Source organism: Toxotes jaculatrix, chromosome 13, assembly GCF_017976425.1.
Source record: "Toxotes jaculatrix isolate fToxJac2 chromosome 13, fToxJac2.pri, whole genome shotgun sequence".
NCBI lineage: Eukaryota > Metazoa > Chordata > Actinopteri > Toxotidae > Toxotes > Toxotes jaculatrix.
The window spans coordinates 18,651,573-18,669,304 of NC_054406.1; the positions used below are offsets into that span (position 1 = coordinate 18,651,573).

The 17,732-nt window shown below is 40.6% G+C and overlaps 1 protein-coding gene across 2 annotated transcripts in view; it reads right to left on the bottom strand.

Moving 5' to 3' along the window:
* col22a1 (collagen, type XXII, alpha 1) overlaps positions 1 to 17,420 on the bottom strand; it is a 51,955-nt gene extending 34,535 nt beyond the window's left edge. Inside the window, exons 1-12 of one of the 2 annotated variants that reach the window (XM_041053652.1) lie at positions 17,250 to 17,420; positions 14,527 to 14,675; positions 13,874 to 14,440; positions 10,447 to 10,527; positions 5,292 to 5,403; positions 4,497 to 4,620; positions 2,811 to 3,086; positions 2,574 to 2,654; positions 1,405 to 1,521; positions 1,268 to 1,312; positions 1,087 to 1,149; positions 812 to 850 (exon numbers count right to left, since the gene is read on the bottom strand). In XM_041053652.1, coding sequence (XP_040909586.1) covers positions 812 to 850; positions 1,087 to 1,149; positions 1,268 to 1,312; positions 1,405 to 1,521; positions 2,574 to 2,654; positions 2,811 to 3,086; positions 4,497 to 4,620; positions 5,292 to 5,403; positions 10,447 to 10,527; positions 13,874 to 14,440; positions 14,527 to 14,617 — 1,596 coding nt within the window. In that variant the 5' untranslated portion in view covers positions 14,618 to 14,675; positions 17,250 to 17,420. The remainder of the gene's footprint in view (positions 1 to 811; positions 851 to 1,086; positions 1,150 to 1,267; positions 1,313 to 1,404; positions 1,522 to 2,573; positions 2,655 to 2,810; positions 3,087 to 4,496; positions 4,621 to 5,291; positions 5,404 to 10,446; positions 10,528 to 13,873; positions 14,441 to 14,526; positions 14,676 to 17,249) is intronic. The other variant, XM_041053653.1, reaches the window with a different exon arrangement.
* Positions 17,421 to 17,732: the final 312 nt, after the last annotated feature.

Consider the following 17,732-nt stretch of genomic DNA (forward strand, 5'->3'; position numbering starts at 1 on the left):
TTGCGTCATGTTTTTGCATCAGAAGAGTTTACAACAAATTGCAGCCTTCTCTGGGAGAAAGTGAAGACAGATGCTCATGCAGAATGAAAGAAATAGAAAAGTAAAAAAGGAAGGCTCTGCATTAAAGTTTGATTTAATGCAGTTTTATCAAACCAGCCAGGTCTCCAGAAGCAAGAACAACAAAGTGAAAATAAATTTATCATGATACAAATTCTGCTGTCTGTCTGACTGCATTACTTATAATAAGTTTTAATGTTTTTTGAGGGAGAAACGTGTTATAGATGTACACATGTATGATATAAAAAAAAATTACAGGTGCATTCTCCAAACTGTGATAGCCAAAGCACATAACACAAATGAGAACTTATCCTGTCTTCCAAACCCCTTGTAACCATTTTAAGTGTCCCTCTCAGGACAGCTTGAATGATACATGCCGAAGATTTTGTCTCAAGGAATAAATTATACTCCGAGACTCCCAGCTGGCACTGCCCGGCAGCACAGACACTGTGATTTGAACAGACTGGGTGGGCATTTGTGTGGGCCTGACCTCTCTGCTACACATCCTCTGTGGTAACCTGTCCTGTAATTCTGACAATAACAGCTGTGTGAGCATTTTCCTAGCCACTCCCTGACAGAAAAGAGCTAAAGGAGGAGATATATATCTGAAAAGAGAAAGATATGCATGTGTATGTCTGGAGGGAGATTTACACATACACATACATTTACACATGCATATAAAATGCACACAGAGACAAACATGCATTTGAGCTACTGATGCTCAAGCTGCATCAAGAAGCATAGCTTTACTTACCTTCTCACCTCTGCCACCTTTGACAGAGATTACTCTGCCCTGCAAATAATTAATCGATAAGGATCAATTATTATCGAGGCAGGAAGAAAAGCAGAGGAGCTGGAAGGCATGCGATTTGAAAGTATATTTGACAATATGTCTGCCAATGATCACAGCTCTAAACATGATAAACTGAAACTCTATCAATTAGGTATTAGCTTATTAACAATAATCCCTCCATGAACTCTCTGAAAGAAAGCTACACATGTAAATGTGCACAGTTTAAGGTTTCATACACTTTCTCCTTTTTCTCCTTTGACGCTTGCGGGTCCGATGGCGCCCATAGGGCCAGTGTCACCCTGAAAACGTAGGCATGTACACACAATAAAAAAAAGCAGAACAAACAACTCTGGAACAGCATGAAACTGCAATCTTTTGTCACACACAATCTAGTACATAAAGGCAGTGGTAGATGACCTTTTCACCCTTGGGACCTGCAACACCAGGTGCACCGATCTCTCCCTGTGAGAAATGGAAAGCCATTAAAGAAAGGATTCCCACTCATCCATGGAAATAATAGACGGGTAAAGTCTGCTAAAATCAGGTGGCTGTACCTTCTCTCCTGCAGGGCATGAGCAGTTGACTTGAGGGCCTCTTTGTTGCTCCACAACAGTAGGTGTCGGAGTGGGGATCTCCAGAGGGGGAGCTTCTGTCACCACTTTCTTAGGGCACTGAAATGATGATATTTGAGCCAAAAGTGATCATCAAACCAAAAAAAGATGGTTGTTTGAATGCGGTGGAGGGGGGATCTGATAAACACAATAAACGTCTCAGGTGTCGTCACACATATTCCAGTGGCCGTTTTGGAAGTACACAGTGTGTACAAGAAGCTAATTGCTTTTTAAAGAAATATTTGGACACTCTGGGAAATGCAATTATTCACCAGAGAGGAAGAAAAGTATGTCACTAGAACCAGCTGGCTTAGCATAAAGACAGGAAATAGGGGGAAACAGCAAGCCTGGTTCCAAATATCAAAAATACACTTACGGCCACTTTAAAGCTAATTAATTACACTCTGTGTCTTATTTGTTTAATCCATAGAAAAACAAAATGTTAAAAATGGATTTATGGGGAATTACTGTGTGGTAATTGCATCTTGTCTGCCGCTCTGACTTCCTGGGGTCTTGCCTTCATCGTAAGGTTGCTCGCCAACAAGCAGAAACTCTGAGTATATTTTCCAAAAAATGTCAAACTATACCTTGTACTGAGAAATCCATTATACCTGTTATAGTTGCTTTCGCAGTAAGTGGTTGATTTATCAGCTGTTTTGATTGGGAACACAGATTTCTCTCTCTGATACAGCTGAGTAGTTTTGAGTTGACTATAGTGGCATTCTGTTGCTTTACAGGATTAGCTCGCCAGAATGTTAGCTACAAACAAAAACTGTTTGTGTTAACCTATTTGTGTGTTTTCAAACTAAAAATTAGTGCTTTAAATTAGAGACCAACTGGACAAGACAGTTTAGTGTCTGAAAGTAACCTGCAATTAGACACAAATCTACTTATCTGACTATAATTTTTACTTTAAACAGATATGTTTTTTTCATACATCTCTCTTTTGTAATCTAAGTAATTACTATACATTACTATAGTTGTAGACAACCACATCTTTAATGAATCTCCATGGTGGAGTCATATATGAGGAGATTTGTGACACTGCAGCTTCTAAAACACATGTTTTGACATTCACTGCAGACAGTAGGTCTATAGCCTATAATACTCACGGGTCCATTGGGCAGATCACAGCAGGTTTCCAGCTCTGCGTGCTTGGAATCACAGTAAATCATCATCCTTTGGAGGTCAAACTGCATGGACACAGACAATTGATGAACAGATCAGCCTCAAGAAAAAACCACCATGCAACAGCTCCAGAGTGGGCTATATAGGGAAACTGACCAGTACCTCCCATAATGCTCCATTTAAGTACATGAGTATATTGACACATGTAGGTGAAGACTCACATCAATTGGCACACTGTCATACAGCCTCTTCCCAATTACTGTCCTCCCCTGGATATCAATGTCCTCTCTGTCTTCAATGGGCAGTGTCTGGATGTGTTTGCAGTCCAGGTACAGAGACACAGCCTTGGCTTCCACACTGAGGGCAATCTTGTGCCAGTTACGGTCAAACAGGTTGTCAACTTCAGGATTCTTGAACACGGCTCTGACAGCATCTTTTGTCAGCCCAACAGCGTTGTACTCCACTGCCTTGTTCTCGCCATCCAGACGAATGGACACCTGACAAGTCAGAGGCAGGATGATGTTAGCGATAGGAGCTGAATATTACAGGCAGTCAAATTCAAGTCCACATATATTTAAACTAGTACTGGGCAACGATTAAAGTTTGTAATCGCGATTAATCGCATAATTTTTCTGCGATTAATTGCGATTAATCACATTGTTATGGGAAAAATTCAATAATGAATTCAAAAGTAGTGTATTGTGCACTTTTATTTTAAAAGTACTACTATATGAACAAAAAAAGTGCAACAACATTTAGCTTGCATACACTTTAAACAAATAAGGTGCTTTTTAACAGCTTTTTAACACTTTACACAGTAGCAGTTAAACGAGTTCTTGTAAATATAAACTTAAAGATGAATGTAATCAAATCAAATATAAAACCAAAGCTATTTGCCACTGCCAGGGCATTAACATTTTATGTAGTTTGTTACAGAAAAACGATATTCTTTTTTTTCTGAACAGATACCAGAAGAAACACGTTTCTCTTATCAGGGAGCAGCATAAAAAGTATACGTTCAGTAGCTAGTGTCCCTGTTAGGGTGAAGTTAAGTAGTCGAACACAAAAAATTTACTGTCAGTTTGTTTGTTTGTTTGGGTGGGTGGATGGTTTGCTAGCATCAACGGTGTGTGTTGCATTTAAGCGATACTTCAGACTCGACAGTACTCCGGTGATAAGAAAATTCAACTTCGCTCAACTTGTGCTTACAAACAACTCTGGTTCTATCAACTCCACCGTCTGGAAGAGATTTAAAATGAAAATAATAAGAGTTGGCTACCTTCCTCCATTTTCTGGTCAGTTCTTTTGTGTTCCGGTTCACGTGAGCAATGCGGCAATCTTAGGCCCACCCCAAACGCTCTCATTGGTTGAGACGCGTGATGACACCCATCCCGAGCCAATACTGATCAACATCCCACCTCACCTGTGGCCCATTGTTTGTCTGCATGTGTATTCAGAGCAAGTGAGCAACGGACTTTCATAAAAAATAATAATAATAGAAACTGCGTTAATACGCGATAAATAATGCGTTAACTTGCCCTGCCCTAATTTAAACCTGGTTTTCTTTGGAGGTAGATTATGACAGTAAATAATAAAGCCCATTTGAGCAAATTTTTGCTTTGTTAATTTAAGATTTTGGGGAGATATAACAGTTTTAGAAAAAAGCTATCCTTCCTTTTGAAAAATTATAGTATTATAAACAGTATTAGAATAATGGGTTTTCATGTGAAGTTTATAATCAGGAGTCTGGATATAATTTTATTTGGCTTGACAAGCATAAATATACTATTTCCACATTATACATCCAGAATCTGAGTAGTCAGTGTGCTGGGCCCATTTGTTGGACCTTGTAATTGGTTAAATCTGGACACATAACATTTATTACTATTTCCATTTGGCTTACCCACCTGTGGGATTCCATATTTATCAAAAACCTGCCACAGGTACCAATCTTCACGTCTTGAGGTTTTCCTGAATTTGAATGTCGTCACAAAGGCATATTCATCTGGCAACCCTTGAGGAAACACGTCTCTGTGAAATAAAAAGCCCAATGTTACTGCTAACATAAACTGCACTGTATTTCATTCTGCAGACATGATAAACACACGGTCGCTGTGACCCTATTTCAGTTTAGATTTTAGTGTACAAACCCAAAGTAAAGGCAATGTCTGTGTTTTACCTAACAACCATGTCTTTTATAGCTACAGTTCCTGCTTTCCTTAGCAGAGTAATGCTGCACTATTCTGATTACAAACAAAAGCTTTGCATATTATATTTAAGATTCAAGAAGACGTCACAAGAGATGGTAATAAATCTTAATTGTGGGGTACTCAATTCAATATCTCAATGAAGCACTTGCAGGGCATGTATACAACACATTTTACATTATCATACATACAGCTATTTGTTTTCTAAATCTAGATTTATTTTCATTTTAATTTTTAGCAATATGTTTCTGCTTTGGAACATACCCCTAAATTAAGTTTTGTTGTATTGAATCAGCAAACAGGAAACATAGGTCCAGTTAGTTTTCGTAAACTGTACTTAATGGTAATTTGCATGTGACAGGGTACAAATACAATCCATGGTAGGTGGGGGGGTCAGTAGCAGCAGTAATGGCAATTTTTTTGTCCTGGGTCTCACCAACCAATTTCTTTAACTCCCATGTTTACAGTGTATTGTTTGCAGGGATGGTAACTTACTCTGTCTGCTGTACAATGGGCATGGTGCCAAGGCGAACATAAGAACTCTGGCCTTCATCAAATCTGGTTCCCAGAATATCTCTCACATTGAAGTACTCCATCAGGTCGAACCCTGCAGCAGCACAGTAAAATAGCCTAGTTGGACTCAAGACAATCTCACACACACATAAAAAGAAAAAAAAAACAACAGGCTCTTGGGTTGTGAGGTTGACTTATGGTTTTGTCAGATTTCTTGGGGGATTCTGAGGTTTAATTGGGTCAGTCCCACCACACCCCATAGCCACTGTGTTTGTGGTTTTTTGGAGGGAGATTTCACTCACTATATTACTGAATAACTGGAAAACAGAGCCATTTGTTGGCCATTTAACATCTGTTAGATATGCTGCCAAAGGAAAAAACTAGTTGCAGTTGCTGGTAAGCTCCTCGTGTGAGTCTGAGAGTGTGTGCACGTGTGTGTACATTGCACTGCAGCGTGTGATTTGAAGTGGTGTAACCACAGACCATATTTAGGTGGTTCAGAAAGGACACTCCCTTGTACAACAAACAAGTGCTGTGGCTATGGCAATGCCAGCAGGATGAGAGCTTGTACAGCTCTAATGCTGCCAGTTTGTCCAGCAGATCTCACTGAAAGCTAGTGGTTATGTTGTGTGGATTGAGCTCTTCTGAAAGCAGACTGTGCCATTAGTGAGTCAACAGGATGAGGACAGCCTCAGCGTATTCCAGCTTAGTAATGCAGAAAAATCTATGCGTTGTAATGTTTCCGGTGGGTATATGAGCACCAGTGCACTAATCTTCAAATGAAGGATCCAGGACATTAAGGTGGTAACGTGAGAGTCCTGCAAAAGCTTCGAGGATGTCATTAGAAATAGCCTGGAAACAGGTGGTAAGACACAGGCTGCCCTTGTGCTATTAGCAACAGAGTAAAAAATAACATTAAAAACAACAGACTGAATAACTGTGGCGATCAGCAATCCGCCACAACCACTTCGTCAGTCAGTGAAGGCCACCAAGTGTCTCAGATGCAGTGTTAGGGATTACAGATCGTGTGTGCTCAGATGATTTTTTTCAACTCACCACAGGGTGGAGAGTTTCTCTGCGCTGCTTCATGCGCGAGGAAGACATTTCTCATAGACATCCACTCATTTTGGATGCCATTTACTCACTTTTACCTGTGACAGTTACTTTTACTGCTCAGTAGATGGTGCTGGATTTTCTGTCACTTACTTAAACACAGAGCAGTCAGTTTCTCCTTTGTTGTTTGTGAGATGTTGTGATCAGTTTAGTGTCAGCATGGGAAATAACTGGAGTATTTTTTTTTCTATTAACACAGCTTGTACCTTTGATCTTGATATTTTCAGCTGTAGTCAGCTTCACACACAAGAGCTGCCAAGCCAAAAATTTGGATGAGACTAATTTTGTTTTACAAGGACACAGAATAGCGTTTGCCGTTGAATTGTCTTTCATTTTTATATCTTGCCAATTTTAGAATAAAATTGCAGTTACTGACTCATATTTGTCAAAACACAGCAACTCAAGCACAATACATGCAACTAACTAAAAAAAGTGTTTGGTTTACTTTTGAATCAGAAGTCTAGCATTCATACAATGTTCAGTGATAACGATTTAGCAAGTGAAAAAGTAAAGCAACTAAAGGTTATCTAACCCCTCAGCTCTACCTTTTGAGCACTGGTGATGGTATGAAGCCATGTTTTGCTGGTTATCAGTAAAGGGTTGCTCGAGGAAGCCATGCAGCTGTGAGTTTTGCTGGCCTTGATTCTCTCTGTCACCATGCTTGCATTGTGCACATTTGCTCACCGCACAGTTTCTGTGGCTGCATGGGGGCCATCTGAGCACAGAGCTGTAATTTGGACTGGCAGTGGATAGCGTATAATCAACCCAAAAAGTTATTTTAGACAGCCAGAAACGACCAATGGGGTGATCTGCGGGAAAAGCCAGATGAGTTCACTGACTGGGAAAGGCAAACGCATACACACAGCATTCTTTTAATCAGAGCAGATGGCAGCGTTTGTGCAGTAGATAGTGAGCTCAGAGCCACAAAGACACTCTGCAGCCTCTTGTGTGTGCTCAGTACCCCGAGGGGTCAGACTAGACAGCCCATGATAAATATAAGTCTGACTCAAACCACAGATCTCTTGGCTGTCAAATCGTAATCAGTAGCAAATAGTCTTGACATTTCTGACAGAGAATTCTACCGTCTCTCTCTGCACCAGTATACAGCAGAGCATGTTTGTTGTGTAATTATAAGTGGGAGCCTACAGGAGCTGCAGTTGTAGTGACGATAAGTACTGTTTGTCTAGAGCATCTCTGTATGTAGAGAGAATCTCTATGCGCTTAGCCACAAGCTGCAAAAATATTACTTATGTTTTACTCAAGCAAGTTTGACAATGTATGTCTTGAAGCTAGGCCACAGTTCTACGCTTACTGCAGTTTGGAAAACCCCTGAACATCTTTGTCATGTCAGGGAGCTTCAGACCTCAGACCGCCGTCTGGTAACATTTTGCCCCAAGCACAGCCAAATGCAGGTTTGTTCTCTTACAGTAGAACTGATTATGACAGAACTGTCTGTGTTATAGGTAGAGAAAATCAATAATCTCCTCAACATGTTCTCTCACTGTCCCAACATCTAAAGTCAAAAGAAAACTAAATTCTCCCTATGTACTCTGATGCTCCTTGGACCATACTGTGGGAAACACTGTGATATAGAAATCCATTTCTAAATTAGTAATCTTCCATCATCACAGAAACTAAAGACTTAAAATGATTATAGTGACCAGCAGCTCTTAGGGAGCACCATTTCATTTGTGGTGCTGGTGGCCAAATGTAAAAGAAATATAAATCAGTGCAGAGCACAGTATATTTATGGCATATTCCACAATAACCTAGCTATTGGTTACAAGAAAAAAAAAAAATTCTCATGTAATTTTCCAGTGGAACGAGACTTGAGTGGTGGATCTAACTCGGAAACGCAAACAAAACACAACCCAAAAGATTTATTCTAGTTAGAGTGCTAACAACACATCTGACAAAGTGGTACATCTGCTTAAGAAAACATCAGTGGGTTTCAGTGATTTATCTAAAGTTTGGTCTAATTTCTTTGCGGTTTAGAGGGAAAACAAAACCACGTTTTTAGCACTTTGCCTGGTGGCAAGTATGTGCTAATGCGTCTCAACAGTGGGAAGCTGTGCTGTCGTCTCTAATCAGAAATACACACTCTTCTACTCTACACTGCCAAATCACTGCTGATCGGTTGATTTTTAAGGTTTACTATAACATTTACATTTACATACTGTTCTGTAATGCATGTACAATGCATTCTGCAAAATGAGTACTGTAAAAGATGTAAATATATCTACACCACTGTTTGGCTTAAACAATAGTGTGACCACAGCAGATCATGACTGTATAACTCACAGAATTCCTGGAGTTACACAGTCATGTGATATAGTGATATATGTGATAGATATGAAGCAACAGTGTAAAAGGGTGGCTTGGTTTCAGTAAATCTCTCCTACGGTCAGGAGGATACACCAAGCCAATATGGCTACTCAGTCATCTGTCATCCATCTCTGATTTGATGGTGATTTCCTCTCATCTGCAGTGAAAGCAACAAGGTTTTAAACTGCAATTTCATTTCATTCTCCTGCCTAAATAATTTTTTTTTAAAAATCAAAAATATAAAATAATTTTTACTTTCTTATTCAATTAATTCTTTTTTGTTTTCATCTCAGTGGCTAGCAGAGTAGCCTGAAGCCAAGATCTGGTCTTTGAATCAATGGCCAGTTGAGGTCTTTCTGTGTGGAGTTTGCATGTTATGTCTACATGGTTTTCCTCCAGCTGCTCTGGTTTCCTCCTACAATCCAAAGACAGGCAGGTACAAAAGAGTCTATCTGCATCTTCATGGACAAATCTGTCCTGAATAAAGCCACATCAGTCAAATGTCCCTGTGCCAGCCAAATGTGTGAAGAGTCAACATTTTAAAAACACAACATTCACCACTCTGACATCTCTCTTTCCATGAAGTTCAACATAGAAGGGGCCCAAACAGTCATGGCTGCGCATCTGTTTTTTCTCTTAGTATGATGGATGTGGGAGGGAGACATAGACAGGAACTCAGATCCCCCAAAAGACACTCCTGTAACAACATCCGACCTTTCTGGATAAACGCTATTCAAGACTTCTGAGAAGCTTTAACACGGCAGCTTGGAATGTATGAAATAAAAGCATCAAATGGTGGAGGACTAGCAACACACAAGACTAATCTAATCATAGAACGTGAAAATTACAGCTGCATTTGGAGTCACGTCAGTTTTTTGCAAGTTTGACTGAAGGCATAGTGAAGGTACAAAAAATCTGTAGAACCACAACTTGTTTCTACACTTCAATTTTTGTCAAGATAAAAATAAGATAAATAAGACATCATTGTGTTAAGCACTGCGCTTTAGAGTTGCTGGTATGAGGATTTAGTTTCCTTTAGAGAGCCAGGCTAACTGTAAACCTTTCCTTTACCTATAAATCATGCATACTCTATATTTTTATAACAATTTTTAAATGCATGTGGCTCCAACTTTGACAAATATGAAATTAACTTGATATTCTGTGCGATGGATAACGTGACTCAAGCAAATTTGAAGGGCCTACTGATTGATTTTCATATCAAATGGAAAAGGATGAAAGCCAGTGGCTTCCTGGAACTGTAGACAAAATACATCTACATTTCCAAAGCAGAGCAACTTGGTTTCCAAAATGGTTTGCTGTGATGTAAACGTAATTTACCAAATGTAAATGTGGGTAAATTCAAATCTGGCAGCATTTTGTTTTTGCAGCTACATTGAGTTTTTATGCTGACAGCATAAAACAAGACAGAAAATGAATTTGCCAGAAAAGCAGCACTTTCCAAGTCATGAATAAAATCAATTCAGTTTCCAGTCGGATACAAATAGAGGAAAATTGAAAGTGAAAACTGTCTAAATCTATGCATATAAAAAAGTAAAAAATCTTTTTTTTTTCTCTTCATGTGAAAGGACTAAATGTGGGAGTGTAGGAAATGTTTTGAACAATTAAGAGATGACTTTGTGGTTGACAAGTATTGCCAGTGCTGCATGTTGCCATTGGGAAAGCAGCAGTTTGCACATACCTGGAACCTCTTCAAGACCATAACTGGTGCTGTTGGGCTTAAAGCGATCAGGTTGGACCTTCATGTTTGGACACAGGACATCTGAGGAGAAAGGACATTCAGTTAGGCACGCTGTAAATCACAGCATGATGCTCTTATGGGAACAAAGGACAGAGAACTGTCCAAACACTTCTGTTGGTGACTTTGTATCTTCCTGCTGGAAATCTAGTTGTTTCATTACAAGAAGCAGTGACACTGAAACTTTATGAGGAGTCAGACAAAAAAGGTGTGAAGCGCTGGATTGTTTTAGGAAGTGGTGATCTCATAGAAACACAGTCTCTGGACTGATATGTGATCTGGAGAGCACCGGGCCAGACAGACCTCCCTCCATCTCTCCTGTCTGATGTCTGGGGAGGGAAGTGTGTGTGGGTGAGTGAGAGGTGGGGTGCCCGTGCATGTGTAGGGGGCACATCCACAGAGCCACCAAGCAGCAACAGTTTCACATTTCCACTCACACATATTTCAGTGATGGCGATGACAGTGAGAAAGGCAACACCGTCAGGTTAAGTTTTTATTGGCAGGAGGGGCATTTTCTATTTGTGTCAAGATGCCAGCTTCACTACTGAAGAATGCAGATATGGATGCTGTTCAGTTTAACAGCTGTAAACATTGGCTCAGGGATGTGACTGACATTTGTTCAACCTTGGAGGTGGTGAATTTTTTTTTTTTTTTTTATGTTTCTGACATAACTTCTTTCTTCCTCCACAGACCTCACTGTCTGTGGTGAGGACTGTGGATTATCTGGAGTAACAAGGATGTTGTTTCTGGAAAGACACATCAGTCAGTTGAATCATTAGACTGAAGAGTGGTGTGGCTCTAGGGATTGGTCAGTGAATCCACTTTGGTCCAGGCTGAAATATTTGGTGTCCCCATGTCCCATTCCCACTAACTATAACCAAATGTAGATTGGTGTATCTGTTCAAATGAAACCCCAGTTCTGCCAAGATATATGTCGACTGTGAGAGTTTGAAAATCACTGGTCTGCTTCACCTTACAACTGACAAGCTGAAATATGAATAAAACCTTCTCATCCATCTTACATGGCAAGATTCATTTTCATATTGTGGATCAGGCAACAACAGCAAGTCAGAATCCTGTCATCAATTCGTAATCAATCTGTGAAATGGAACTTCTCAATAAACCTAATATTAGCCCAACAATTTGTCCTGACTGTCAGGTCTAAATATCATCTATAGCCAGAAATATCACAGTGAGACACTCCAACTTCCTTAGTAGATCAAGTATCTGCCAAACATCCACTATTAAACCCTAGCATTTTCTTAAATCACAGCTATAAAAATGATCACATCAGAGGCTTTTATGCTGTACAGCATTCGTTATGAGGACAGCTCTATTGACATGGCTTGTTTTTCTGTTTCATGCTTAGCCCAGAGCATGCCTAATGGGAAAACCCAAGCAGCTAATTTAACTGTCAGCGTATGCATACTTTTTAGTAATTCCACAAGTGGTGTTATTTCAGTTTCACATGGTTTATTTTTAATTTCAACTGTATACTTTGTCCTTGTTTGTGTCTGACTTCTGTTTATTTAGCAGGGAGTCTTTTTTTTTTCTTCAGTCTTAAAGTCTTTTTTTAAGGGATACTGGATCTGGATCTCACAAGGGCTACTTGGTTTATATTGTTTATAAGCTCAGCTCCTCCACCAAAAATTACCATTCTGTGAATGGATGGAAGTGCGTCACTCTTTTTTAAAGACGGTGATGTTGCACAGCTCTGAGACTTAGCATGCTAGATAGCTGAGCTACTCCCTTCACTTGTGGCCCTAAAACTATAATTTAGGCATCCGGCTGTGAGTTAAAATGGAAGCAATGTAAAACCTGCATCTGGAAACGAATGTCTCAGACAGGTTCACAGTATCAGCATAAGAAACTTGATCAAAACAGACCTACCACCAGTCCTTTGTTTTGCAGCCAGAGATTTATCCATTTTTAAATCCTACTACTACCCATATAATGTTATCTGTCATCATTATGGCTATGTTTTTTTAAACACACAATGTGTTAAACAAGATCTTTGCTATAAGAGTTATTTTTCTCTGGGGTCATTTAAGATCAAGTGTGTGATCTTATGTGCTGTTATTCTTAGGTGAGGCCACACGTGCGTTAATGAATTGGTGCTGTGCAGAATAAATAGCGTTCTTTTTTTAAAACCTATAGATTAAAAGGTGAAAACATTTAACATGGACAGTGGAGCGGCTGCGCTGGACCCACTTGAAACATTAGATGTATAATTTTCTGGGTGAAAATAACTCGCATTGCTCAGTGAGCCAGTTGTGCTGACCACTGATATACTTAGAGACTCACTCGTGGTGATTTTAGAGATTACAGAAAGACAATACTGGAACTCTCTGTCAGTGTAAATTTAGCCTTTGGTTAGTTCTACAAACTTGCTGTACAGCATGTTTCATAATATATAACCTACATTATTGGTTGGCAGTTTGAAACCCTGTGGAGTCAAAGAGCAAGGTCAAAGGCTAGCAGTTTTAAAGCGGCTTCAAAATGAATCTCCATGCTGCCCTTGCACCAGCATCACTTTGCAATATGATATGCCCTTAAAAAAGAAAAAAGGTTTTATAGTCTGAATCAACACTTTCTGCACATGAATCTCTACTTTTGCCAATTCTTGACAATTTTGAACTGGATTAAAATGGGAGCTGAGAGTTTTGTCAGTGTTCATCTGTGCGCTAAAACATGCAATCATGTAATTTCCGTTTTTGTATTTGCTGTTTGTGGCTTAGACTTATGGCATCCTTTTCTTTCCTGTCTGGCTAATTTTAGGCAGGAATTTCAAGCGTTGGAGTGCAAAGCATCCATCTTCTCCATGAAAACACTCACACGCAGCTACTTCTCCACGTTTTCACACAGCTACTGGACAACATAAAGCTATTGCTTTATTTTTGATCCTATTTTTACTAATTCATTTGGCTATGTAAACTACTTTCTAAGCCTGTATTGAAGGGATTTCTCAGCACACTGGTGGAAAAACCATTTAGGTTAGACAGGCTTTCCAGTGCTAAACACCTCTGCGCCAAAGCAGCAGTGAAAAAGGCAGCTACACCACAGAAATGTCTTGGTTAGAAAACTGTCATTTACAAGCCAATTTTTGCAACACCCCCTCACACGCTTCATATACGGTCAAATAGAAGCCATGATAGCACAGTGTACATGTGCAGCAGCTCTTTGTGGTTAGGGTGGGGTTTTGTGGTTAGGGTCTTTCCTCCGTATAGTGGTTAAAGGTTAAAATCAGAGTCTAATTTGATTAAGTGCATGTTCAGGGTGAAGCAGGCACTTCAAAGTGAGGCTTCAAAAAGAGGCCATGTGGCATTCAGTGTGAGTGATGAGCTGGCACAGAGCCTGATGGCTGACTTACTCTCGCACAGCCGCCTCCTCAGCCGGCCCCTGATCTTGTCAATGGCGTTAAAGTCCGTCACATGGAAGACGTGGGCATTCTTTGGCTCCGCTGCGATTTCTTCCAGCTCCTCCTTCAGTGCCTCCCCGATGCCCACGGCAAACATCCTGATACCAGCTTTGGCAGCTGCCTTAGAGGGCTCCAGAACATAATCCTGGCTCCGGCCATCTGTGAGAAGGATGGCCACCCTCTGAATGCCTCTAGCTGTGGGCCTCGCTCCGTTCCCCTCCGTGAAGATGTTGTCAGTGGTGTAGCTGATAGCATCCCCGGTCATTGTATTTCCCCCCAGGTAGCGTATGTTACGGGCAGCTTGCTTCACATCTTCCAGGGTCCTGTGTTTCCCCAGGTTGAACTCAGTGGTGGGTCTGTCACTGTAGCGAACTACAGCTACTCTTGTCTTGTCTGGTGCCACATCAAAAGACTCCACCAGGTTGGCCACCCATTGCCTGATCTTCTCAAAGTTCTCTTTTCCAACGCTGGATGAGGTATCCAGGATAAACGCCAAGTCATAGTGGACATTTTTACACCCTGGAGTAGGTATATACAGGAGGAGTTAATCACTGGTCACATACAGACAATTTAAGACCTAGATTTTTCAGTCTTAATGGTCTTACCTGCCCTCTGTGCTTCCACCCTCTCACTGGAAAGAGTCAAGGCCAGGATGACCAAGACCAGGGTGATCCTAAATCCCAGTCGTAATTCCATCTCGGCCTCGGTTTGAGTCTGTTTGTTTTAGCTTATTACCACCATCAAGCTGTCCAGCCTGTGGAAAGGTCAGTGGAAACATCAGCCATACACTGTTACATGAACTCCAGTAGACACTACACTTAGCCAACTCTGTAAATGTATAGCTGAACTAAAAGTCATTTCAGAATCTAAATCCTGTTTGCCAAACCGTCTTGCACCTCTTCATCACTGAGACATGAACACAATTTGCAATAATATCTGTCCAACAGGGAAGCCAAAGTGGATAAAGCACTTCCTGTAGTGCAGGGAAATTGCTGTAAAAAGCAGGTCTCCTATAATGGCTTCTGCTACATCTTTACAGTGACTAGGCACTGGTGGAAAGCTGATTTAAAATTGCATTAGACACTTTATATGGGTAAAAAAAAAAAAAAACGTGGGATCCAGCAAAGAAAAAAATCTCAATCCCCCTATTGTCTTTTATTTCTGTTGTCTCCAGTTTGAATTTATTTCTGGTATGGAAGCTGGCAGGAAATGTTGTCCATTTTCAGGACGTGATAATTGAAACCTAAGTCTGAAATACACATCTCTGTACAGCAGCAAGTGAATATTTCATCCAGAGAAAACTGGACTCACCAAAGATTGCTAGAACTTGCTGCCAAAAGATTTTTTTCAAACACATCCACCCACAAGACAGCTAAAGAACAACATCAGGAGTGTGCACTTTGCTGATGTTGCACTGCATGATTTTTCAAAGTTTGACATTTCCACAAGTATCTCTACCTTCCCTCTGGAGCTGCTAGAGGGGAATATATGCAGCTTTGATCCATCAGTATGTTGCAAGGGACACATTACCCCTTCTCTGTTAGCTTCATTTATGAGGCTGTTTTTCCTGGGTGGCACTAACAGAGACCTGTTGCCTAAACACAAAACTATTTTTGCACACTTTGTGGACCAGTGGTTGTGATGCCTGCCATTAGGGCTGATGTGCGTATGACTGTAGTCATAACACAGGCTCATCCTGACAGAGCATGTCATTGCGGGGGGTCATCGAGGGAGGTTAAGGAAAGTCTGAGTAATACACAACTTGGAAAGCAATAATATGAGTCCGTCCTGTCCTGAAAAGTTATTTACCATTTCTGACCACCTTTCTGTGCACTATTATATTTCCACTAAATTATGCTGTTAATGTTTTTGTCTTCCAGAGGTGAATGACATCCAAAAGTAATGGAATACTTTACTAAAGAGGAAACACTGTTGTGGGAAATGTGTTTATTCCCTGTCTTGCAGAAAGTTTGCTGAAAAGATTGATACTACAGTCATATCCGGACCAAGAACGTGGTTAGGGTAGCTTAGCATAAAGACTGGAAACACATTTTTCTGGTTTACTTTACACGTAGAAGTGTAGAAACAACAAATCGCATTTTTACCGGATGTGATGTGCCGAATGAGCAATGACTACAAGCTCCTAGGAATGGAGCTGGGCAGGGATTTTAGTGTTATGGTTACACTGGGTATTGCAGCTTCAGGGTTCATGATGTGACGCACACTGGCCCAAAAAGCATTTTTCCCATCATCATCAGAATTTCATTCATTTGGAAAATGTAGAAGAGCCATTTGAGGAAATTATTTTGTCCCATTCATGTCACCAGGAAGTCAGTCCTGGACGAGCATGCGCTCAACTGGCTCAGCTGGAGATTTGCCCTAAAAATGCTTACACATGAAGAATCCCGTGAAATAGAAAGTGATTTAAACAGAAAGTGAATCCAGGAAATGCTGTGGAGAGACATCGTTTTTAAAGAAGCAGCCTGTTGACTGTGGCTTAGCCTATATAATTTACGAAATAGAGGATGCATTATTTACTGCGGGTAAAGTAAAGTGCTTTGGCCTCAAGATGCCAGTTTCCTTATCTGATTCTCCATTGGGCTATTTCTGCTACTTGGTTTCACTGGTGCTATTAATGAGCAGAGTAGGCATGCTGGCTGAATTGCTCTAATTACCTCCATTAGTGTGCATTTAAAATCTGAGAAATTCAGCCCAGCAAGACTTCAGTGAAAAGCCGTCCTATGAAAGCAGCTGAACAAGATTTGGATTCATGCTCCTAATCCTCTTTACCCAACTTTGTATAAGTCTAACATGTTCTAATTTGTCTCCCTTTCATCTCTGATTACATTTAAATGCACTGTATGGGTCTCCCAGTGCTGCATTGAATTAATCTGCAGCTTTACAAGCAGACACAGTATCCAAGGCAAAGCTAAAAACAAGCTGGTTTGACTCTGTCAACATCTGAACCAGGGGCCAGATTTCCTTACAATCTGTGGGTCTGTATCATCAGGCCTGTTTCCACTTCCTCTCTCAATGGCAGACCTGGGACTGCATGTAGATGTCTATAACAGAAGCACCACGTTTATCATTTCCAAAATGTAAAAAACAGAAAGAGTTGGTTTTTTTCCATGTGCAACCCAAGAAGAGGAGAAAAAAAACAGAAAAGGTCTGTTCACTGACAGAGCGTCTGAGCAGCATGTGGATACAAAAAAAGCAATTCTTGCCAACAATTCAAAACTGCCAAAGAATAAACAAGTATTTTATAGTCAGTTTTTAGAGGAAAAAAGTAGTGACAGCTGGGTGATTTAACGAAGAAATTTCATCTTACCTGGCCTGTCGCTCAGTCAGCGTTACTGGAGGTGTCAGTCTCTCTCTGCCTCCAGCACCCACAACCTGAATCAGCACCAGGGCAGCATCATTATCAGGTGATAATAATCCAAAATATCTCCACTGCGGGCGCCAGAAATCAAGATGAGATTATTATATAATCCAGGGTGACAATCCAGTGTACAGTGTTGTTAAAAAGTGAGATGAGGTGAGCTTCAGCAACCTTGTGGATGGGTGGAAGCAGTGGGAGGGAACTACGAGGGGGGAAAGTGTTGGGTTTCACTGGGGGACGAAGTGGCTTCTACTGTTCTCAGCTGGGCTGTGCTCACACATAAAAAAAGGCTGAGAGGCACAGCCAATTATAGGCCCAACTTTCTGGATATTTTTGTCCTTTTTTTTTCCCTCTCTCCTTCATGGCTGCACCCATCTGAAGTGTTGCCCTCAAAGAAAAGGCACGGCTTCTTGGCAACCGCCTCAACTGTCC